The sequence below is a fragment of the Halictus rubicundus genome, chromosome 7 (genome assembly GCF_050948215.1).
Source record: "Halictus rubicundus isolate RS-2024b chromosome 7, iyHalRubi1_principal, whole genome shotgun sequence".
Classification (NCBI taxonomy): domain Eukaryota; kingdom Metazoa; phylum Arthropoda; class Insecta; order Hymenoptera; family Halictidae; genus Halictus; species Halictus rubicundus.
In genome coordinates this window covers 2,788,964-2,814,201 of record NC_135155.1, presented here as the reverse complement: position 1 = coordinate 2,814,201, position 25,238 = coordinate 2,788,964, and the positions used below count along the sequence as shown (strand labels likewise).

Genomic DNA, 25,238 nt, shown 5'->3' with positions numbered 1-25,238 from the left:
TAAAAAGATAAATAATAATTCCTTTCTTGTAATGTCTTCTGCAACAGAACTTAATACAAAGAAAAAGTTATTTAATTTGTGAGAGAAAATGATATAGTTTTAAACACCAAATGGTTTCTTGAATAAAAATAATAATAGCTAAACGAGTATACTTGTAATTGTTCGAAGTATGTACAAATTTTTAATCTCGAGCTTAAGTTGAATTTGGTAAGCATTACCAAAGCATTATTAACCCTTTGCACTCGAAGGCATTTTAACTCCAAAACGAAACATTTCTTCCGACCTAGAATATTTCCTTCCTATACATATTTGTTCATGCTGTACATACGAAAATGGTGCAATTTACTCGTACACTACTGAAATGTTTAGTAATTTATTAAATACACACAAATTTAATAATGTAAAAAATATTTTGAATAATGATACAGCAATTTTTAGTGGCGCCTTACAGTCGCCATTCGAGTGGTAAGGGTTAATAACGACCAACTCACCAACTTAACAAGTTTTTCTAACTTATTCTCGTAAATTAGACAGATTTATGTTGATATATGAAAATAGCCAGCCACTTCATGTGTTCTATTATCAACGACCATATTAGTGCACATTGTCAAAGTAATTGCCATGAGTATAGAAATTATAGATTATATGTTTTCTACTCCGTTTTAGAATACAATAAAACTACATAGGTAAAACGTAACACAACAAAAATAAAAAAGTTTTTAAATCATAAGTAAAATAAAATTACTACATACGCTATTGAAATAAAAAATTCGGAAATTGAGAAAACTGGCTGTATTACGTTCACAAAAAGAAAGTTACTTTTCTTTTAAAAAAGCGTGAATATAATCAATATAGATATACATATACATTATAAATATTACATAACAATGTATATAAATATAATATCAAGTCACATCGTTATCTTCATAAACTATTGTATAAAAAATATAGTTCTGTTATTTTAGTACAGGCACTGTGTTGAACATTTATAGCAGTTTGGTAGGTTTCATCTAATTAAATCCATTACGTTTGTTTAGGAATGACATATTCGTGCTGATCATGTATCAATTAAAACGAAAGAAAGAAATATTGCATTGATAACTAGCGTTTCATCTTATCGAGTATCGGAACAACCATGTCAAATGATGGACGTTTCCCTGGATCTTCATTCATACAGATCCTGATCAGTTTAGCAAGGTGAGGTGAGATTCCCGGTGGTATACTAACACGCAAATCTTCGAGAGCAATCTATAACATATATACAATGAAATTATTCTAAAAATTTAGGATTTACAGTAAATTTTCTTTAAGCTTAATAAACTAACCTTCATGCCGCATTCCATCGGAGAAAGATCAGCGAATGGAACTTCTCTGGTTGCAAGTTCCCATAATAAAACAGCAAAACTCCACATATCACTGGCTTCCAAATTTATATCTGCTGGACGCTTGCTTAGTGCCTCTGGTGACATCCAGGCTGGTTCATAAATTCGTCCCACCTCTTGGAATGAGAATTTCGAATCTGCCATATTTACACGAGCCGTTAAATCTTCGTCAATCTGTAACATCACGGTCATTTGTTACATACGTATTTAAACAATGGCACCAATATAAGACGCTCCATTCACCAATATACAATTTAAAAAACAGAAGTACCATAATATGTTTACTATTCAACTGAAACCTGCATCTGTTTTGCCTCTCGAGTCCGTGAAGAAACGCCATAGCTCTTGCAACGTCAAGAGCAAGTCTCAATGCTCGTGCTGTGTCGACTACTACGCCTGTACCGCCGTGTAATAATCGGTGTAAACTACCACGAGCCATGTACTGCGAGACAGTTGCTAATTGTGGTGGTTGATTTACACATCCGAGAACTGGTAGAACGTTCGGATGTGAGAAAATTCTTAACTTCGGAAACTCTTCATTGAAATCTCTGGAGATCCTCGATGTACATTCGCGTATGGTCAAAAGCTTTGCTACTATGTCATTGTTTTGCCAACGTCCTCGCCAAGTTTCACCACTTGGAGTACTGGCCAAAAGAGTGTGCAACAACAAATCTGCCATATTAATTCCTTTATGCCTTGATAATGTTGCATCCCCTGCATGGAATAATTCGAGTTATCATTGTATATAGAGCTAATATCATTGTAATTGATTTTCAATAATCTGTATGGGTCATTCCATACCGATCGCTTTTTTCACTATGTCTTTGTGTAGAAGGGGAGAGGAGACAATAGGGCATGTACTGGAGGATTGTTACAAAACAAGGACAACGGAACACGTGGAAAGAGTGTTGGGGGCTGTGGAGCAAGAAATTGAATACTAAAGAAAATAAGTCAAAGAATATGGGTGGTACAACGGAAGAAGAGTGGGAGTACATATATGGACAATTGGATAGCTGGGGGCCTAATACTACCATAAATAATAGGATAAATATTAAGATAGATATAGAGTTAGTATTTCTGATATAGACAATGCAGTATAGACAGTATGGGTGAAACAATAGAGAGAGAGGATGAAAGAGAGAAGATGGACAAACAAGTGCAATGTATGGGTAGTATGTAGTTACACGATAACTGGAAGTCTGTATAAAGCCGAGAGGCAAAAGAACTATGTAAAAATTAAAAATAAAAAGAATAATAAACATAAACTTCCTTACGGCTTCTAGTTTTCAAACCCAGCCAACTTTGATCCTTGAACTGAATCTTTTTCAAGTCCTGCCCATATTCTACAGCCAGATCTAGAAATTAAAATCATACAATAAAATAGTTCGCAGTAATCACTCCCTTAATGGTAGCTTTATATAGTAAGTATTTTTATCCGTACCATGTAATCTTTTAGCAAGTAGACCTCTTGCCTTATCCAATGGGGTATCACCATCTTTATTTGCAATAGAGACAAGAGCACCTGCTGCAACTAATTCTTCAGCAACAGCCTGGTCACCCCAGAAGCATGCATAATGGAGGGCAGTGTTTCCATGCTCATTTGTAACATTAACATCAGCCCGATTTCTCAGCAACTATAAATTTGTATCTGATTAAGCTCATTATGTCTTATAAGATTTTCATAGTTTCGAGAAGTGCTTAAATCTTTTATATATATATTTTTTTTTACCAGCTGAACTATCTCCTTGTGTCCATGTGCAGAAGCTAAATGAAGAGGAGTATCATCTCCTCTATTGGTAGCATTTATTCGTGCACCTCTACTAACTAGTAATTCTGCCAATTTTAGGTGTCCCTCTTTACAGCACCAGTGAAGTGGACTAAATCCGTGGTCATCACTACACACAAATGAAATAAAATTATCATCAAAGCTAATTATAGTACATGGAATTCAGTCAATTGTAATCAAGCGAACATTATCAAGCACGAGAAAAATATGGAAAGATAGAAAACTTTCATTATTCATAACTAAGTAAACTATAAATTTAGTAAACATTCTAATCCGAAGTGATAGAAAATGGAATAAACATAACTGTGATAATACGAAACAAAATAAAATAGTTATCATTTCAGAGAAAGATTAGACAAAAATCGAATGCAAAAGATTAAACAACTGCTTCGAAAAGAAAAGAATTTTCTTGTATTTACCCTTGATTCATGTCATGTTCAGTATCATCAAGCCAAACGCGCACTTGCATGGCATTTCCTTCGCGACACCATTGAAAAATATCTTCCATTTTTTGAAATTATTAAAAAAAATGAAGATGTGTAAATACTGTGGCAGAGGAGTGGCAGTGTTCTGTGCTCCACAACAGTGGTCGTCATATACTAAATATAACCATATTTCTGCGGAACTGACGCTGACACAAAAACTACATAACTTCAATTAGAATACACAGTAAATGATACTTCTTCGAAGATCTTCTTCGATTACACATTGGAAACGAAAAAGTCAACTAATATGTTTATAACATCAAAGAATGTTTAATGCAACAGTTTTGGATGATACCACACACATGCACAATTATGCATGTTACCATATATGACCCGACGTATCACAACTACCACAACCAGCCAGGACGTGGTTACTTCATGTATCCCAATGTATCCTCCCCACATACTGCCATAAAAATTGAATGTGAAGAATGGTGACATAAAGTATTTTTACTTAGACTCAAATCTCCTGCGAATTTTTTTTTATTTTGAAGTCTCCAGAAAGGGAAAGCTGACATTATTTACAGAAAACGTTGCAGGGTATTTTTCAAATCTGCGACCCCATTACTTTATGTCCAACTGTTATGTATGAAAAGAAAAATGAGAACTAGGTAAAAATGAAAACATTTGGAAATACAGGCAGTATAATAATATTCAAGCTATAATATGTATTATAACAAAATCTATCATTTTTTTATTAATTTGTTGCCGAAATGATATCCTGATTAAAGATTGAACTGAAATAAAATACATATGAGGTTGTTCAGTTACCCGCAATAATTCCTTTAGAAAATAATTCTATGAGAAAAAATAAAACGAAAGACATAAGTAGCGAAATTGCGCTAGTAAAAATTGCGCTGTGCCTAAACCATAAACGAGGTATAGGCCTCTCTGTATATAGTAACGGAGACTTCCAGAATAAATTATAACATAAACCCATCTCCCATTTTAATTTAATTATATTTACCGTATTTCAATTTTGTTAAAATCGATACGATGTACAGAAAATTATAAAATATAAGATTGAATAATTTTCAATTTAGATACGTTCACATGTATCATTTCTTCAGAGCTACAGTTACAGTGTGATTGCATGCTAGTCGATCTCTTCATGTAGTTTTGTAGTTTTGTTGTTGCACTGCTATATAGTACAAAGCTGTATTGTTATTAGAATAGAAATTTTTATAATTTTTAAAGAAACTTTAAAATATAATATCATATAAACAAAAACAAAAAAATTAATTAATACAACTCTACCACGTATACTTAATTTCAATAATAGTGTATGTACATATGTTTACATATTTTTAAGGTTATGTGTCCCGGTATTTCCAAAGTATTTTGCTTCATTTTATAGTCATTATATTCCAATAAGCTGTACTGTGTGAAGTGTGTACGGTCTATTATGATTAAAGTTATAATACTTCGAACATTATAATAATGGATCAGCTGCAAACTGCATTGACTGCAATTAAAGTACTACGATCTAGTGTTGGTCAAGTGTTTGATTCTCTTGGAAATGGTTTACGGGCAGACCATGGAGAAGAAAATAAGGAAAATAAATATTTACTCGAATTGCAAGAACTTTTAACAACTGTCAGTGTTAATTTAAGGTATGATCTGGTTTTATATATGCACAGTATTGAGTGGGCACCCTTTAAAAACTAATAGCTTTTTTAAAATTGGACCAAACGACTTAAATTTTTCTAGATGTCAGAAGGATTAGTTTACTAGGTAATGTGTAAACAAATATTTTTGAAATTTCGAAGAACAAAGTGGTTATGATTTTTAACTTTTTCATTTGTGTTCATAACAAAAATTTAAAACATGTATTTTGTAAATCTAAGTGAGTTATATGTATACATATACAAATTTTCATCGAAATCGGTTAATGTTGCTATGAGCTACATGATGAGAGCTTAAGGGTAAAAGTCGCAGATTATCAATTATTATTAATTCGTAATGATTAGATTATCATTAATTCAATTTACTTCTTCGATATCTCAGATACGATTATCTTGTAAACAATGCATAATATCAATTTTTTACCTAATATGATTTTAACTGCAAATGTCTCCTCCTTCATAAATGTGTAAAAAAATGGGGGTATTATTTTAAAAAAATGATGGTGACCTTCATAACTCGCAAAGGTCACGAGTAAAACAAAATATTTTACATGCACATTATAGCAGACTTAAAACCTTGCAAATTTGTTTTATTAAACTTTGTCGTAACTTCAACCAGTTATGAAATATTTGCTCGGACATTTATATACGACACCCTGTATACCTCTGTCACTAATATATATTATAGTAAATATCTTTTATGTTTAGAGATGTTGAACAAGCTGTAAGCAGTTTGAATCCACCACCTGGACCATTTAATTTAGCAAGTACTGCATATTTAAGTCAAGAAACAACGCAAGAAAGACAAGCATTATATGGTACTCTTGTCAATAGTTATAAGTGGACTGATAAGGTTCACGAATATAGTCATGTTGCTCAAACGCTCCTTAGTCAAAATTCATTGAAGAGATCTTACATTAATACTAGTAGAGCAAAGAGAGGTAGAGTTCAAACGAGTAACCATAATGTTCCTCAACAGTAAGTTAAATTGCTTTACTAACATAAAATTTGAAGTGTTCTAATAACATTTTGTAATAATACATATTTTATATTTTTTCTAGGCAAGTGGATTCAATGATAGCCACATTTGATAGACTTTTCAATGATATGACAATATCTGTGTCCCGACCATTTGCATCAAATGCAGTATTACATGTTACTCTAGGACATGTTTTGAAAGGTGTAATAGCGTTTAAAGGTTTAATGATTGAATGGGTAGTAGTGAAAGGTTATGGAGAAACTATGGATTTGTGGACAGAATCAAGGCATAAAGTTTTTCGAAAAGTAACAGAAAATGCTCATGCTGCAATGTTACACTTTTATTCTCCAGCATTACCTGAATTAGCAGTTCGATCATTTATGGTAACTAATCTAACAAGATCATTACTTCTAAGATCTTACTATTTTAGGTAACTAACAATCTCCAATTCTTCTTTTAGACATGGTTTCATAGTCTGAATAATTTATTTAGTGACCCTTGTAAACGTTGTGGTTTGCATTTACATAGTGCTTTACCCCCAACATGGAGAGATTTTCGAACTTTAGAACCCTACCATCAAGAATGTAAACCATAATAATTTATATCAGAAATTGGTATATTTAATTGTATATTTATTACATAATGTAATTTTGATAAATAAACTAAATTAAAACTACATATCTATTTTGTCAGTTAATAACAATATAATTAAAAACACATACGTCTTACTTTGTAAATATTTTTATTTATAGATTTAAAAGATATCATGTATGATCTTTCCACTTAAATTGATCTGTTCACCTTAAATACATTAATCATAATTAATTAAAATATTATAAACAATTGTTACGTATATATACAATTGCAAAGAAACCCACGTTACAATATTACAAATTCACATGTCTCTTTATTAATCAAAATTCAAAATTATGTTGTACGTATCAGAAATTAGTCAAATGTTTCTCTAGATAATTTAATATCATTCCTTAAAAAAAAATAAAACGTAGTTATTAATTGCTACGTACATTTGGATTAAAATATCTTCTTGAATAGAAAGACTATAAATTATCACAAAGATATTTGTCAGTCAAAGGTTGCTTGAACTTACTTCACGAATTAGTTTTAAATTATTATAATAGCAGGGTGCAGTTAAGTTGGAAATAATTAAGTGTGATATATTTTATGATTAAAGTAAGTATCACCAAAAAAAAATATGGGGAGGATAATTAGAAGTTAGCATCTTTTACCAGAGAAACACTTATTTTCTCACTAAGATTTACGTATAATATACAAATGAGCAGGCATAAATTTTTCTTGTTTTGGAATATAATAATCCTGCAATCAATGATTTTCTTTCTTTTTTTTTAATCTGTACCCTACATCTGTATACCATTCTTTAATATTATTACATGTTATTTAGTTTCACGTAACTCTAAATAATATTATGTGTAAATATAATTACGATATAAGTACTTTTCACATAACTGTACACATTCACATTTGGAGTATCGGCGCTCTTCAAAAGAGCGCAAGTTGTTTGAGTGGCAGTGAACTTATTTTACAAATTGTTATTGTAATCACTTTGCTTGACTGTTCCGAATTCTTGTTCATTTATTCTCTTTCTTTTTTCTTTGTTTTACTTTAAGGTTCTATAAACGTTGCAATATTCGGTGAATTTTCATATCATATCATTGACTCCAACTACGTATGCAATCATTATTGATTTCCTTTATCAAAGTTGTAGTGAGTGTGCGGAATAGGTACTCTCATAAGAGTTACCATTGCATATGTATATATTAATATATGCATAATGTTACAGTTTTAGAAACGAGTTCACTAAATAGATTGTTACGTGTGTGAATGAATTATAGTGAAATTAAATCTGTTCTTATTTTTTTCTCTGGTATAACTAAAGTGTTTCTTGAAACCACTTTGAACACCTTACGTTACGTTGCTTTAGAACTTTGAGAAACAAGAAAAACATTTCCTGTTGTTTCACTGATTTTGTATGCATACTTGACATAACTGAATTTCAGTAGAATATTTATCTAACAACGCTAATTGTATTTTTAATCCTGGCGAAGGTAGAAAAATCGTTTATAGCTTATTCTTGTCTAGGTGTAGATCGTGTTGTCATTTGCTTGGAAATTTTCATTGAAGGTGTATCACAGCATGCCTTTTCTCAACAGGATAATAGTCCGAAAAGAATAATCACGTTTAAACTCGAAGACGCAACGAATCATAAATTCATGTGTCCGTTCTCGAGCGATTTCTATCGACTCGTTACGTCGCAACTGAAAGAATGTAGAAATATGAAAAGTAAAAGATACACAATTGTATTTAAAAATATCTTTAACCTAGCGCGGTACTATATAGGTCTCTTTTGAATTCAACTTATTTATTTCAATGATTTCGTCAATCGAATTCATAGTTAGTATATACGAGTCGGAGCGATTGCAACTACGATCGTATGTTTACGTGTGCACGTGTAGGTGTGAGTGTCCGTTATGTCAAGACTTTAATCGATTTAAAAAATGGATATGCTGCCAGTACTCGGTCCGCGTTTATTGTACAGCCATTACGAGTGAGAGAGGCGCGTATGTTTGTCCCCGTTCAACATACGTGTATGATATTAGCGAAATTTGCGATTTTCTTTATCATTAGTCTGTTTATATCGTGCTACTATAGACTAGTAGCTATGTATGTATTCATATACCTAGTCTAAGTATCAGTGATCAATAGACTAGAATTCTGATAATACCTATTATGCAAGGAAATCTACATTAGCATAAGTTTCAGTTCCATAGCGTTTATTGCCTTTCTCACCGATTCTGTATGATTTGGACAGCTTATACTTAAAGTGTTTCTTTCTTTCATTTTCGTTAAATTAGCACATGTGATTTTAGTGCATATGCCCCTTATTCATTTACTTTTTTTTCCTTCTATTCTACATATTAGTATGGTGATTACGTTGCCATACGAACCGATTTGAAAGTGTTTAATTTTATTCGATACGAGCTAACATGAAAGTGTCTCCGACTGTCAGCGTTGGCAGACCTCGTTAAGTGATGTTACGTTATTTCCCAAGGAAATCAAAAACTCTCCAAATCGCCTAAGAATTTCCAGTGTCTGCTTCTTAACAATTAAAATGAGTAAGTATACGTATATGTGTATTATATAGTTTGTTTCCTTCCAATTGATAATACATGCAAGCAAAATGGCAACAGAAAATGGATTTAAATAACACTCTAATTTTCGTCTAATTGAAAATTATAGTTTCATGTTCTGTATTATAGAATTTGTCTCGTAGTGTCAATAATAAATATATATATATATATATATATATATTTCGAAGAACATATGTTCGAAAGTAGTTTGTTCTCCAGTTAGAAGATGTCGCCTCAAACAGTGTACGGTGTTTCCGGTCGATGACCACCTCAGTTCGAGTGGTCAGGTCAGTAGAAAGGGATTCAGTGTCGAAATAGACAAATATCGTATGAACGACACAATCAATTTTTGTGTAACGCTATCTTAATAGGGAATCGGATATACTATGTCGAATAGTATAGGATTATCATACAATTGCTTATGCAACGACGTGGTAAGTACGATAGAAGTATACAGTATATACATATTATATACATACATATAAGGGAAGTTTCTCCCGAAGAGTTTTGCGTAACATCAAATTACGTGTATTTTCGTGTAAAATATCAACGACAAAATGTAGTAAGAAAAGGCATGCCTCCGAATGTGCTGGGTGTTGTCGAATCTGGTTGTTCAATCGAACGGGTGTATAATAGTAGAACTAACCCTTAAAATTTATCAAACGAAAAATTAACGTGTAGTTAGTCTTTTCATTTATCGAAATATTCATTAGAATTTCAACGTTATCGAACGCAGGTACGAAATTTGGAAAATGGAATTTGTTGAAGTATGCCGTTTTGAGACTAGCGACGGACAGTTCGTTCTCGCGTGCGCGCCGTTTGAATTTCGTAGTAATAGCTGACTCTCGCTCGTTTATTCTACCGCGTATTGTGTTACGAGTTCGAATGATCGATTTTTTAAACGTTGCTATTAAGAGGCACCATATTAAAAACGACGTTAAATAGCGCGATTAACGTCACTAGTAATTCGAATGTCGAAAAGCTAGTCCGAGTAAAATTTGGTCGATACCAGATTTCTCAACTTTTATGGTTCGAGAGATTCGTTCCGAATTCGATTTTTCAATCAACGAATAGATAATCATTTAGTACAGTGCAATCAGTTACAAAGACGACAGTGATACAAAATGTCATATAACCGCAATAAATCCTATGAAATGAACGATATAAAAGTGAAGTATATAGATATACACCATTCCATATTTCTCTCTGGGGTTTCGTTATACGATTCATCGCATCTAGCAATTATATCTTCTATATTCTTCGATGTCGCACGAAGTTCAATTTCATTCTCATTCAGTGATCATTATCTAACCTTCTCACGCGTTTCGTTCGAACGTAAATGTTTAGGCACAATCACTTTCGCAAAACGTTTCGTTATCTTTCGCGGGCTTTTCGAGCTATCCCCTTCCCAGTTATACTAGCAAGTTTTCCGCGGACCTACAGATACTCTCACTTTATCCGTTCGAAGTATTCTCATCATTCGGGATATTGGTATCGAAAATAAGATCGCGTTCAAGCGTATTCGTTACCGACCGAGTTACCGGCCGAGTTCCGACCGTTTTCGATCGACGTTGTCTCGAGTCAGCGTTCAAATGCGATCAACAGGTGACCCGGCTTGGTTGTCTCTGGTTGATTCAGGCACGAGACTCGTTAATGATCTACGAATCCTCTGTTGGCAGTCCAGCCGTTGTTGGACGACGACGCGTTCATTGCTCGACGAAAACCATTGCGCAGGTAGGCCGCACAGGTCTTGCCCCCCTCCGTGATGATCTCGTAGAGTTGATTTTCCAAAGTGAAGCTGTCAGTGGTGAACAGTAGCGGCAGTAGAATTGACGCGTTCGTGATCACTAGATTACCGATATTAAGAGGAGCTGTTTCCCATTGTCAGACACCGCTGTTCGGAAAGCGTGGCGGGGGAAGCGGGGGCGGTGGTCTCTCCGGCTGAGCGGGTGCGCCGGAAGATCGCTCTGACCCAGCTGCAAACACAACTGTTCATCCGGATTAATCAGATGTACAATTCCAATTCCGGCGAAACTGCAGAACAACTACCTACCCACCGATTTTCATAATTTTTCGATATGTTATAATTATAAATCTCAACACTTCGAACTACTTTTTCGTTTACATATTAGTGGCGGTTCCCGTTTAAGTTCCAAGATATTCACGAAAAACTATCGGACCGAAATGTAAAATACCGGATCTATACCGGTACGTTTACTTACATTTATCGGTCACTTTTTGGGTTCTTTTAGTTTATCGCAATACAATTTTCAGAATATTTTTAGACAAAGATTTAAAATGCATGATATTGATATCGCAGTAATGCCGGAACGAAGATATAGGGGTTTTGTAGGCATTATGGGCGAACCGGAGTGATTTTTAAAAGAACGTTAATAATACAGATACGGTTGCTCCGAAATACATACAGCGGCGGCCATATACTTACGTACACTTCATATTTTAACTTTAAAACCTGACTTATTTCTACGGAACTCAGATAGTAGTATCAACAATTTATTTCTAAGAGTGTTAGACCCTGGTGTACATATCTGCAGTAGAACTTTGACTTATTTCGAGAAAATAAGTATTTTGTAAATATTTTGTTTCGATCTGTCGGTTTTGTAGCGGACAACTACTTACGTACGCTGCTGTATCGCACAGCTAAGTCAAATGTAAACAATATTTTTACAGTTTACAGTTAGATGTATTACAATTGTGCTGTGATGAGTAAAGGAAGAAATATCACGCCAGAACAGCGGCGATTAGTGCAACAGCTTCGGAAGGATGGAATGTCCTCCGGAAGATTTCCGCAAAATTAGAAATATTCGTTATGGCTTGCCATTATTCTATACAACATATTAAACTTCATGGAACACCAGACAACGTCCCTCGTAAAACGAGATCTCGAAAAACTGATCAAAGAACTGATCGCAAGATTCACCGATTGTTTGAAGCGGACAGATTCAAAACTGCAGTTGCCATCCACAATGAAATATCAATAGATCTCCATGAAAAAATAAGTGTTAGAACTGTCCAGCGAAGACTTAATGGGTTTCAACTATACGGGCGCGTTGCCAGAAAGAAACCGCTCATTTCAGAAAAAAATCGTCGGGCTAGGATTGCTTTCGCGAAAGAACATTTAAACTGGACGCCCCAGAAATGGTGCAGAGTAATTTTTACAGACGAATCGAAATTTAATCGATTTGGATCTGATGATAAAGTATACCTGAGACGTCGCAAAGGAAATGAATTTTATAAAAATTCAATTAAACCGACTGTAAAAGGTGGTGGTAGATCGGTGCTCGTTTGGGGGGGGGGGGGGAGCTATGGCAGTGAAAGGTACAGGTCCTATTCATCGGATAATTGAAATCATGGACAGATACGTGTATTTGGATATTGTAAAAAATGTATTGCTACCATTCGCCAAAGAATACATACCAAAAGAGTGGATCTATCAAGCGGATAATGATACGAAACATTCCGCAAAAGTCGTCAAGACTTTCTTGAGTGACAATAATATTCACGTAATGAAGTGGCCAGCACAATTTCCGGATCTGAATCCAATCGAGATGCTGTGGATTGATGTCGACAAACATATAAATAAACAAACACCGAAAAATATTGATGAATTGTACACTATACTCAGAAGATGTGTCGCAGTTATAAAAAATATGGGTCTACATACAAAATATTGATGTATTATAATTATGAGTTAAAGAAACATGCGAAAATATAGGTGTTTCGATGTGTACTTAACTATGTGTCCGCAGAAAATTTTACACTTCAGTATAAAAATATAAAAAACTTTTTAATTATAGTAAATTAAGGGAAGCTATTTTGGTATCTTATTATATATATTGTGAACTTATAAAAAATATAATCGATTTTCGTATACTTGTTTAACGTATAAGTGTACAGGAAATAATATTTAATTTTATTAACTGTACATAAGTATATGGCCGCCACTGTATAATAGCGTGTGCTCTCTTACTGCGCGACGTTTGTTACCGGAGCGGCGCACAGTGGGCAATTTGGACGAAATCGGATTCAAAATCAAGGAACTTTCGATAGGAATGAGGTAGAGAGATGAAATTTTTTTTAAATGAAAGCTGAAACTTTGTAGAATATGGGAAAAATAGAGAGATTGTGGTACGAACGCTTTTCAACCTCGAGAAAATTCGTTAAACGCGCACAAATTCAAGAAAATTTTAGTTTTTCCAATACCACGCGCGGAAAAAAATTTTTTTTTTAACATGCTATACATCATTTCCCATAGATTTTTTCACGCTGATTTCAAATCTGGTCTCAAAATTTGTCTACGACCTCAGGATTTTGCAAAAAATAGATTTTTGTGACAAAAACTAATGAAGTCATTTTTTCGTTGAAATGATTGGATGGTAATAATCTCCCTATTTTTCCCATATTCTCCAAAGTTTCAGCTTTAATTTAAAAAAAGTTTCATCGCTCTACCTCATTTCTATCGAAAGTTCTTTGATTTTGAATCCGATTTCGTCCAAATTGCCCACTGTGCGGCGCGCAGCTGCTCCGAAATCCTCGCTCCTAATACCGGTATCAAAATCACACCCGTTTTAAGCCGCTGCTATCGGTACCACTACAACGAATTCTGTCTATACAAGGTGATTCAGTTGTGTGCCACCTAAATTACTCCTGAAACCATACAACTTTTGTTTCAATTATTTTTTCACATACCAAATCGTCGGTAGCACACTTAGTTGGGCTAAAGTTCCGAAAATTGGTCAAGTCGTATTGAGCACAAATTTTGCACATTGCCTCATTTTGCATTAAAAACATGTTTCTCAAAAGGATTTTTGGCGACTCGAAAGAAGTTATTTTCTACTACACCAATATAACATTTTATACCTTATCAGCATTTTCGTACCAACTTCATCATGTTTTTGTATCAAACCGATCAATGTGATCGCGTCACTTTTATTGTCTGTACACATTTCTCAGCGATATCTCCGCCACGCTCAACCGTGCCTATAAAACAATAAAAACTAAACATAATCATATCCAAACTTAACCCAGACCTAACCCAGACCTGACCCAAGTTGGGCTGTGCGAGTACTCGAAAAAGCGAGCCGAGCGTAGCTTTTAATTAAAATGTCATGATGCGAGTTACTGAGGGGAGATCGGCACGTCGATATTATCAAGCATTTTAGTATATTGAGAATGCTATGTTTGAGATGTTTTATTATATATTTTGATAGTGAAATAAATATAATGTTGAGTAATGTGGATTCAGAATTTGTATAACCTTTATTGAAGATAGTTATGCAATAACAACTATTTCCTAAAATGTAAATAACTAGATATGATCTCTGCAAAGAATATTATTTTATATACTTCTTTATATTACATTCTGGTTTAGTGTACAACGGTAAAAAGGTGTTGTCGCGAAATTGTTTATAATGTTGAAAATTAACGTTAGATGTATATATAATGTATATATAAATATTGTATAATATTGATATGTATGTATACGTGTACGTTCCAGTATGTGCCAGTCTACAACCTACCACCACCCAGTCATTCGGTACTGTGCAAGTATAGGTGAGAAGATTTTTACTTTAAATTTTGAAGAGATTTACAAGGAGAGCGCAAGTCCTTCGGGTCACCGATTTAGTTCTAATTTTGAACATTTGTAGATTTTGTCCCCCGGTTCCTGGAGATACATGATTATATGGGCCAACACTCAATCGTTCTTTAAATATTTATAATTAAAGATTCGCTATTAAATTGAGGCTTATTTATAACCTACCCGACTTCATTACGCTGTAGACCCGGGTTCAATCCCAAGTGGACGGATATAATTTTTTTTATAGTTTTTTAAAATTTTGTATCTATTTTTCGCATGTAAAAACACGTAATAAATTTTAAATAAATTTTAAATAAAATATCTACTTACTCGAAAACTTATAAGAGTTTTATTTGCTATAGAAAAAGTATAAAAATATAAACTATTGTTAATCGCAAATAGTACAGATTTTTTTGTAATAATTATATACTTATATAAATAACAAAATTTGAGCTCAGTCAGATTTGACCGATTTTCGGAACTTCAGCCGTCAGCTGAATCACCCTGTAGACAGATTCACTGTAGCGACTAGAGACAGTTTTGCGAATATCTCGGATACTAAGCGAAACGCCACTAACATGCACGGGAGAAAGATGTTCAAAATATTGGGATTTGTAACGTATCTAAAAATCATCGAAATCGGAAGGTAGATAGATAGCTATTCCACAGTATCACCTCCAATTTCACTCGCGGATTTGTTACACTACGTTCACATTCATCTACCAGATCGTTTCAATTTAAAAGACGACATACAGCAAGCCTCTACGATTCTTGTAGAAAGAAATTGTTACGGACAGTATCAGATGTTGCTTTTATTAGCGTATGTGTTCCTCGAGGTACCGATATGTTCAGGCGTTCTAATTACTCTTCTTAATCAGTAGGTAGCAATCGTAGGTTGTATGAAAATCAAGATGAAATGATCGTTGTACTGAAATTAAAATATAAAAGCATTATATTCGTTCTCTTCTCGGGATATGTAATTCAAATAAAATATACGTCTCCTCCGTTGTCTTCTCTTTTTAAAATAAATATAATGTATACTTTATGATCGTGTGTGTCAATAAATGTTTACTGTGTTATTTTAAGATCATCCTCCTGATTATCGGACCGTGCCTTGACTTTTTAACGTCATAGATGTCTGAGTTTACGAATTCAACAATAAAAAATCTTCTCATAGTACTCTTAGAAGCAAATGCAATAAATAGAATTTGCCTCGGTTCTCCTGAAAACATAACACAGATATAATTTATTATTAGAGAATCGGAGAAAATTAATTTTATTGTCCGTGATTAGTGTTTCCTGTGGTCTGATCATTGAATTGTAAAAATTTGAAAAATAAGCACCTGAGAACATAGAAATAATAATAATAATAATCATAATAATTCTTCAACTTGATGATTATTTACATACGCAGGCGAAGTGCTTACAAACATTAATAGTGAGCTCGGTAGACAGACGAAATGTTCCTGTTAAATATAATATCATCGTGTCCATAAAAACGATATTATTAATGTGGAAGGCTTTGATATTAGGAAGCGTGTATGTCATTTATTTTAAATGAATTGATGGGTTGATGATAATCAGTGGGAAATTTCTGTCCCACATTGCATCTTCTCGTGTCCAATATCATAAGGAATTAAGCTTAAGGGTAACCAAATTTTGAAATAAAAATGCGAGAGATTGATCAGTACTATTTAGATTTTCTTTTAATCTAAGTAAAATAAGATTACATTCATGCGCACATGCCCATTATATCATTCATGCTCTAACTGTGGTAGTATTGAAGTCGGTTTTACAGTTTTCATATAAAAAATAATAATAATGTGATATAATTTGTTTTGAAATCTTTGTTGAATCTCGATATACTCGTATAACACCTTCGTTATTTTTCTTGTTTACATCTTTTTTACGCTTACAAATTGATCTGTTAGAGACCATATTTGCGTTAGTGCGAAATCCATAATGGCCTACCTCCACTTACACTACTACAAAGGCCAGTGTTAATAGCACATAGTATTGTATATATATATATATATGTATATTCTTAGAATAGAAGTGAAAACAATATCATGTATATCTACCAATTTCGTTTATAAAAATACTTAGAATCGACTAGTTAGATACAATAACAGGATGACAGATTATCATACTGCACACAGATGATAGAAGAGAGACATTATATACCATAGAGCTTATAATACTGAGAGTTTCTTATATTATAGTAAAAACGGAAAAAATTAACTATAATAACGTCATCGTATCGCTATCTCTATTCGCGATAGTACGTCTCATTTGGTTTGTTTTATTTACAATCGCTGTCGTATGGTTTCCACGTATGTTGCGATATTATCAGAAATATAAGCTCTACATATATGGAAACAAAAATGCTTCAACTATTGTTCAACGTTTATTCGACTGTGTAGTGTGAGTGTTTTGCTGAAGCACTGTGAGTCGTGGAAAGCCACAATAAAGCTATGACCGATGCATGAAATGCCAACAGTTACCGAAAGTGGAAAACAAATTCGACAATAACCAATGCGTTTTTCATTAATGATATCATTACAAATTCCGACTTCGTCCTAGAAAATGGAAAAAAAATCAAACGACAATACAACTCGATCGAAAGTCAATCGAAGAAGTACCATTGCGTTTTTTCAGATAGATAAAAAGTGATTTCTACGAAAATCCTTACCATAGAACAATGAAAGACAAGAACGACTAGAAACGAACAATCGGAAATAACGCATATTTACAGGAATATGTATATATATATAAATAAACTTTAAACTGTCTAACGTCTTAATTACAGAAATACGCTTTGCATAAACCAATACAGTATCATGGTCAAGTGGCTCCTTGGCATTTGATAATTGTGATATATGTATATATATGTTCAATTGCACTCTCCTAAATATTTGCTATTGTCAACACGAAAATATAGGTAGTGTGATTTATTGTTCTCTGCTAGGACCACTTGTATGTCTTGTAGTAGCGAAGCAGCAATGTAATTTTTGTTTGTTTTTTTTTGTCACAGAATCAGCGGTTTGATTCCTCTGCACGTTTGAATCATACTGAAAGCAGAAAAATAATAGTCGCAAATAAATTTAAAAAGTATGTATCACAATGAGACTACAAATAAACAAAATTTACAAACATACATAGATGACATTATGACATGCACAATGATCGGTAGATGTAAGAGGCGACCACTGACAAACAATTCTCTTGTTCACGGGTCGTTAACACGATCTTAAACAAAGCGTTGCATCATCTTCTCTTAAAAATAAAATGTAGAATTAGTTATTGAATCAAGAACCTTTCATTCAGGCTTCATTTCATAGAGCTGATCTTTTAGTCTACAAAATGGCCGTGCTACAGCCGTATCTTGTTGAGGTGGACCTTTCCGCAACATTATACATAATATCAATAATTTTTAACGACTCTTATACTAGCACCGTGATTTACGTCATTATTATTATCCGCAGCGAGACATGTTTGGATACAGATTCAATGATTTCATGAGATGCACATGCTGGTGTTATTAGTTTTTTTGCGGGTGGACGCATCAACGACTTATGAAAGTCAACTTTAATTTATTTAATGGAACCGTTTACTCTTTTATGCACGAATCGATGTAGCTTCTTATTCTCTATAAAAAGAGTATTAACCTATGTATGTTGAGAAATGATTAGTTTAGGAGATATTTTAATTGAAATATACCTACAAAAAACTAATAACACCAGTATGTGCTTCTCTTGAAACAATTTAATCTCCATCCAAATATTTCTCGCTGCGAATAATAATAATGACGTAACTCAAGATGGTAGTATCTGGTGTACCACCCTGTGTAAAGAAGTACTGTGTTTACTCTATATATGTATGTCCCAAATGCCTAGTCGTTAAAAATCCCAGAACTATTCCCGCTGGCGCTCTTGTTTTGGACATATACCGACTAAACACTGTATATGGGATGTTTGCAATATATTGAAAACTTTTCTTGTACATTATACTTTTATACGAAAGTTTTAAAGCGTGAGATTTTCTTAGAGACATTTTTTTAGATTATAGAGACTGTACATTACGTTGGTCACAGAGTTTGCGTTATTCTGTTTAGTTTATCGATGGTATCTTTCGCCAGAATAAATATTAAAACCAAATAAAAACATTGCAAGATGCCAGAATGTTTTCGAATAGAATAGGCGACACACATATACTTCGTTAATTTCAATCCAGTGAAGCAGAACTTACCTGTAAACATTAACACTAAATCCACTGAGCATTAAAAGTCGCTGGTATATGTTGTCTTACAAAAATAAGTAGAACGAACTTATTTAGATTTTGAGCAATTGTTATTATATCATATGCTTAAATAAACAAATCTATCGAATTAATTGTCATGGAATTGCATCATTACTTTCAATAATTGTGAAATAAAAAATCTAAATACCCATTTGATCGGTGCACAGTGGGCCGTTTCTATAGAAAAGGTGGAATGAGCAACAAAATTTTTGTTGTGTCGTTTCAGTGTCCAACAATATTAGGGGACCGCTGAGTCCACTCTCCTCAAGAGAGAGGTAAATAAATCACAGTCAGTAGGTTAGAAAACTTGAGGTTGACTGTAGTATAGTGTTGCGACTCCTAATAAGATATTTTTTATCAAGGTATGTAGACTATGTATACAAATTTTTATGAAAAAATTGTAATGTTTTATAAAAAAGTTAATTTTTTAAACAATTTATTATTTTTTTAATCAGTTCAGACTAAAAGATTCGCCATTCAAAGATGCACAAATTGGATGTTTAAATTTTCATCTAGACCTAACAGTTTCGGAGGTATTCGATAAAATATATTTTTGAACCCAACTTCGAGGGCTATTTTTACCCCCTTAACATGAATGTCGGCAGATAAACAAAAATACGCGTTAAATATTTTTTTCGAGTTCTATATTATACAAAAATTCCATCAAAAGTAAGATAGGAATTTTGTAACTTTTTAATATGGTTAGATATGCAAAAATTTTCCATTGTTACGTTTAGGAAACACTACGGTTGAGATGAATTAAAAATTTAGCTGCAGCAACTTGTAACTGTAACCGTGAGGCAATTTTTTGTTTTAGGAAGTAGTTCCGTAATAAGTAGAGAATTGAATGTTCATGTTACGTTGTTTCGCAACTTTAAGTCTCTATTCGTTTAAAATTTGTTTTGGCGTGTCAGACTCGAAATCGGTAAAAATCATAACTTTCAGTAACATTAACTCTTTAAATATTTATTTACGAGGGTACGTCCATCAGACATTATTTGCTTAAAATCACATTCGAAATCGACTAGCAAAGTTTCAATTTCTTAGATTAAAACGCCTCCTATAAGGGTAGTTTTGTAAAAACAGTTTCAGAATTAGACATTACGACCTCGAAACCCCAAAAACCGTTCTGTTTGTAATGAATAGACTGCGGGTATTTATGCCAATTATAATTTTCAAGCATCAATTGCAGGTTACAGAAGTACAAATTTATTTTCGTCATTGATAATTTTAACATGTTGATAATAGTGACATTTGCGAATTCTTTCAATCTTTTTACTGTTTTAAATTGTACCTACACATTTTTCTCATAAATGCATAAAATCCGCAGTCTACTAATGAATAGCTTATAATTAACAGAGACATGAATTTTTTCCAGCTTGTTGTGATTCTGGCCCACTGTGCGGTGATAGTAGGTTTAGTGTTGAAACATACGAAGAGACTTTCCAACGAACCAAGTATTTCCAAGTTCAAGTGGATTGAATGAATTATATGAAAATGATGCATAAACACCGCGAAGAGGTCCGGTTTAAGAAAGACAGTGTAACGTCTATCATTTAAGATACATACAGGGTGTCCCAAAAATGTTGTACTTTCTTGAAAGAGGTGATTCCTGGGGTCATTTGAAGTCACTTTTTCCTCTGCGAAAATGTTCTCCGCGGCTTTGTTAAGGTGTTATGTATTAACGAAAAACACGGATCAATCAGAGTGCGGCTATTTTCGTAGAGGAAAAAGTTACTTCGAATGACATCAGGAATCACCCCTCTCGAGGAAGTGCAACATTTTTGGGACACCCTGTATAATACAGTTTCTATGAAATGTTTTTGACTGAATCTTTGATTTTCCATAAAACGTTCCATACGTAAATGTTATTTCTAGATAATAAGATGGGGCAACCCTTTAGAAAATAATTTTTGGTAGATGCTTTCGATAGAACTCGCGACGAAGGTACTAAAATGATATTGTATGTTCGAATGCGAGGTGAAAGAATTGTTTGCGACATAGAGACGGATATGATAATAGTAGTAGATGACTGTGGGCGATTTTGGTGAGGTTTTTAAGCCTTACATGAATCAGGATGTGGCTTCTCCTCGGCCACCATCAGGGCTGCACTCTCTGCTGGCGGTATGTGTCCCTCTAATGCATTCACACAGTTTAGCATGCTCCTGCAAAACATCACGCGACTTGTCCAAGTTTCCGCTTCTTCACACATGTCTATTGAATCTCTCCTTCTCTTATTACATTCCAGATCTTCGTCGAGGGCATCGATTCAACATGCACCGACGTCGTCGAACCATGAGAAAACAGTATCGCGCGGCATATCAACGACTCGTCAACGTAACTTTACATATCCGGAGGTTTTTTGTATTTATCTTATCCTAATTGACCTGGATTTGAATTTGAAAATTCAAAAGGTTTGTGACGTTGTAACCGGTTACAATGGTAAATTACGGTAAGTTTTCTTTGTTTTACGATACATTATAACACACACTTTTGTAAAGCAACCATTAGTCGAACTTTAATTTTGCCGTTTTATTTAATTCTTTTTTTGCTTTGTTTTCGGGTAATCTTTTCGTTTTATTTTTTTTTGTATTCCACTTAATCGCAGTCTTCGTTTCGTTGGATTTTTTTTTTGTTTTTTTGAGCATTGCTCGATCCCACTTTAACTTGTACTTGTACGTGAATCATTTTCAAGAAATGATTGTTCATTTCACAGTTTCTAGCCTTGTGTAGGATTACAGTGGTTCACTGGCCTGTGTAGTAGACTTGAGACATGTACTTATCGTCCAACATACTAAATATTGAACTTCGAATGTTCCCTGTCCCCATATTCGCCTAATAGAACGTTGAATGAGAGTCCATCGGACTTGTCTTCGAAAATCGAAACGGAAAAAGAAAAGTCGCGATAATTTCTGGTCGACTAATTTCCTCCTGCAAGATGAATAAAAATCGGGGCTGTGGTTATCTATAAGATAAAAAAAACATTAGAAAAGAAATAACGAACATAATTCCGCGTCAAGGTCGTTCGAATAAGTGGAAGTGAACTGAAACCGATAATTAAATAAACAAACAGATTTATTGTACAAGATCTAATATATACGTCGTATATATATATTAGATCCATGATCGGATATACGTATGTATATATTATATGGAACTTTATCGGTGATGCCGAAATATTCGTCGGTTAATACAATAACACTAGTTAACGAGTGTTCTAAAAAGTCGTAAACGCGTAATCAGTGATTACAATAATCCATATTAACGGTTTCTCCGCTACTAGTGTAATGCTATATCGTTGTCGATAACAATTACATATTTCGATTAGATTGACTGGATACGAGAAATCTAGAGTTACAGTTTCATATTATTTTCTCTCTTTATCTCTTTCGTTTCTTTCTCAGCGAATAATATTCGACACTAGGACTGATATTAAAATCGTTCACAAGTTATTATATGGTTTTTTTTTTGTTTATGGTTTGTCAGTAGCGTGGGTATGGTTGGCAGTGGTGGCGTCAGATAGGACGGTCTCCTTGCTAGAGTTAGTGGCGAGCTCCTCTTCCCTGCAATATAATAATGTTACATGCCCATCGAGTCTCGAATTGTTGTCAAGATCGATATTTTGTTTTTTTTTCGTTTGATTCAAGAGAGAAAAATCTTAGATTTGCGTAAGTCGTATGAACAAAGTATAAGCTTTTTACTTTAAGGATAACGTTTACATAAACATCCTACGCCGAGAATAACAAAAAGATCTGTTCAAAATTCTCAACTACGTATTTTCTTCAAACTTGGAAGGACACTCGTTCGGAATTATTAACACAATGGACACAACTAACTCTAAATTAGTTAGGCTGTCGACTAACCACAACGTATTTCGTGATGTAAACGGGTGGGGTCTATTGTTCTTGTGTAAATGATTGACAAAGAAAACATTAGACTAAATTTCTCAGTGTTTTTGAATTCGATCTTACAAATCAATCGTGTGTAAATAGTGTTTACCCGATATATGTCCAAAACACGGGTCTAGCCAGGGACATATATCGGCCAGGAGATACTATTCTTTGATTCACGCTGAACGTAGAAAAGGACAGCGAAGGTTTAATTTTAACTATACTTCTACAACTTTTAGAGGCCTCGGTTGATTGCCCCTCACGGGGTATGTATATCCCACGGCAGTGGGGATAGTTCTGGGACTTTTATCGGCTAGGCATTACGGACATATATAGTGTAAACACTGTATTAATTCAGGGTAAATTCCTATTGTCCTTTTCAATACAACGATATCTCGCTAATAGATCGAATTGATAATTATGGAAAATTTACGAGAAACAAGGATTGCATATACAGTACGTTCTTTAGCAATATTAATACGTTTATGTAAGATCTTTGTGAAGTGTCTTGGATGACAGAGAAGGAAACGCGTTGTTATGTGATAAATAGATTGCGGATTTTTATACATTTATAAAGAAATTCGCTGGATGAGATATAAAACAATAAAAGATTAGGAAAATCTAAGTATATTATTATGATGTTTTCAATGTAAAAATACTATTAACGAATGAAACGAATTTTGATTTAGCCCCTACGATGCAGAACATTTTTATTTTGCATGAAACTCCGCAAGCTAGTAATAAGAAACTTTATTGAAGTTTTCATTCTAATTAATAAATATTTTAAAAAACATATAAATCTGATTCTCCGTTAAATAGCATACTTCACTTGTACGTAGCTCGCGGGTTTTCTTTTCCGAAAAATGTTTATGTGTTGTAATATGTACCGGGTGGCATATATAATAATTCGTGATATAATAAAAACAGTTCGACTTTGTATAAAAATAACGAGCAGTAAAACTCTTTTATTAGACATTCTGTTCTCAAGGTTATTCTGGACACATACTGGCTTCAGAAGGTACTGGTATTCTTTTCTGATCGCCGAAAAATTGCGGTTATTTCTGTGGCTGCAAGGAAAAACGCCGACACAATTTCAAACAATTAAGTTTATGCAATAATTGAACTTTATAATATAGGATTTACGTATGTCTTTACCAGAAAAAAGTCATGAAAACAAATACGATAGGCTCAAAAAAATAATGCAGCAAGGAAAGATTACTAGTACAATGAATCAGTAATCACAACTTTAAACGGCAATACAGTGCTTACTCAATATATGTCCAAAACACGGCTTTAGCCAGGGACACATATCGGCCAAGCGATACTATTGTTTGATCCACGCCGAACGTATAAAAGGATAGCGAAGCTCTAAAGGCCTCGGTTCGTGTCCCATCACGAGGTATGTATACCCCGGCGCAGCGGGGATAGTTATGAGACTTTTATCGGCTAGGCATTTGGGACATATACAGAGTAAACACTGTATCTCGAAAGTGAATTTAACCTGTTATAATTTTATAAAAGAAGATCGTAAAGCAATAAACCTTTGTTCAATTTTAAAGCTTGAACCCTCCACTTTTCTAACACATCCTTCATTTTTCAGGACATTTTTGAAACGTCTTTAACCCTTCGTATGCTATGCCGAAGTCATTCGTGACCCGTAACGGTGTGGATAAGCTCGAGCTACCGTCAATATGTACAATTTTATTCCGATATGAGACGATGCTTTTCATTTCGAAATATCGGCGTGGGTCAGAAATGACTCTAGGCACAGATTTAAAACTCACAGGAGTCCCAGGATTAAAAACATTAAAACATTTTTTCGTAACTGAATTTATCATAGATTTGAAGCTTTTTCGTACGTTTTTTTCTTTTTTCGCTGTTTCGTGGAACAGGGGTGAAGAATAAATTCGTGTATTTCATGATCAGACTGTAGATTTTGTGTAATTATAGAAAAACTTGATGAGCGAGAAACAAAACTGAAAACATTGTTATTGACAGATGAAGTATTATACATTCTCATCTAACG

The 25,238-nt window shown here is 33.8% G+C and overlaps 3 protein-coding genes across 23 annotated transcripts in view; 1 reads left to right on the top strand and 2 right to left on the bottom strand.

The window, feature by feature from the left end:
- Positions 1 to 1,089: 1,089 nt before the first annotated feature.
- On the bottom strand, positions 1,090 to 4,050 carry Ilk (integrin linked kinase). The gene is made up of 7 exons (XM_076790258.1): positions 3,588 to 4,050; positions 3,112 to 3,277; positions 2,824 to 3,016; positions 2,657 to 2,737; positions 1,654 to 2,096; positions 1,326 to 1,556; positions 1,090 to 1,248 (listed from the first exon to the last, which is right to left on the bottom strand). The coding sequence occupies exons 1-7, from the start codon at positions 3,674 to 3,676 to the stop codon at positions 1,102 to 1,104; spliced, it is 1,350 nt and encodes a 449-aa protein (XP_076646373.1). The 5' UTR covers positions 3,677 to 4,050; the 3' UTR covers positions 1,090 to 1,101.
- A 701-nt stretch (positions 4,051 to 4,751) lies between these two features.
- On the top strand, positions 4,752 to 6,934 carry Med27 (mediator complex subunit 27). Its single transcript, XM_076790460.1, has 5 exons — positions 4,752 to 4,936; positions 5,011 to 5,266; positions 5,987 to 6,256; positions 6,340 to 6,640; positions 6,718 to 6,934. Exons 2-5 carry the CDS (start codon positions 5,094 to 5,096, stop codon positions 6,850 to 6,852), a joined length of 879 nt encoding a protein of 292 aa, XP_076646575.1. The 5' UTR covers positions 4,752 to 4,936; positions 5,011 to 5,093; the 3' UTR covers positions 6,853 to 6,934.
- Positions 6,935 to 8,414: 1,480 nt separating this feature from the next.
- Positions 8,415 to 25,238, bottom strand: part of Glut1 (Glucose transporter 1) — a 119,414-nt gene continuing 102,590 nt past the window's right edge. For 10 of the 21 annotated variants that reach the window (XM_076790454.1, XM_076790439.1, XM_076790443.1 and 7 more), the window contains 2 exons: positions 21,390 to 21,487; positions 9,172 to 11,412 (listed from right to left, as the gene is read on the bottom strand). In XM_076790454.1, the coding sequence (XP_076646569.1) occupies positions 11,309 to 11,412; positions 21,390 to 21,487 (202 nt within the window). In that variant the 3' untranslated portion in view covers positions 9,172 to 11,308. The other 11 variants (XM_076790446.1, XM_076790450.1, XM_076790445.1 and 8 more) reach the window with 8 other exon arrangements.

Bases quoted from the DNA above. Each gene is read 5' to 3' on its own strand.
- Ilk (XM_076790258.1), bottom strand. From the start codon at position 3,676: ATGGAAGATATTTTTCAATGGTGTCGCGAAGGAAATGCCATGCAAGTG. The intron at 2,097-2,656 runs GTAAGGAAGTTT...TATTCCATGCAG, and splicing joins GGGTTTGAAAACTAGAAGCC to GGGATGCAACATTATCAAGG. The intron at 1,557-1,653 runs GTACTTCTGTTT...GTGATGTTACAG, and splicing joins TGAATAGTAAACATATTATG to ATTGACGAAGATTTAACGGC.
- Med27 (XM_076790460.1), top strand. From the start codon at position 5,094: ATGGATCAGCTGCAAACTGCATTGACTGCAATTAAAGTACTACGATCT. The intron at 5,267-5,986 runs GTATGATCTGGT...TTTTATGTTTAG, and splicing joins ACTGTCAGTGTTAATTTAAG to AGATGTTGAACAAGCTGTAA. The intron at 6,257-6,339 runs GTAAGTTAAATT...TATTTTTTCTAG, and splicing joins AACCATAATGTTCCTCAACA to GCAAGTGGATTCAATGATAG.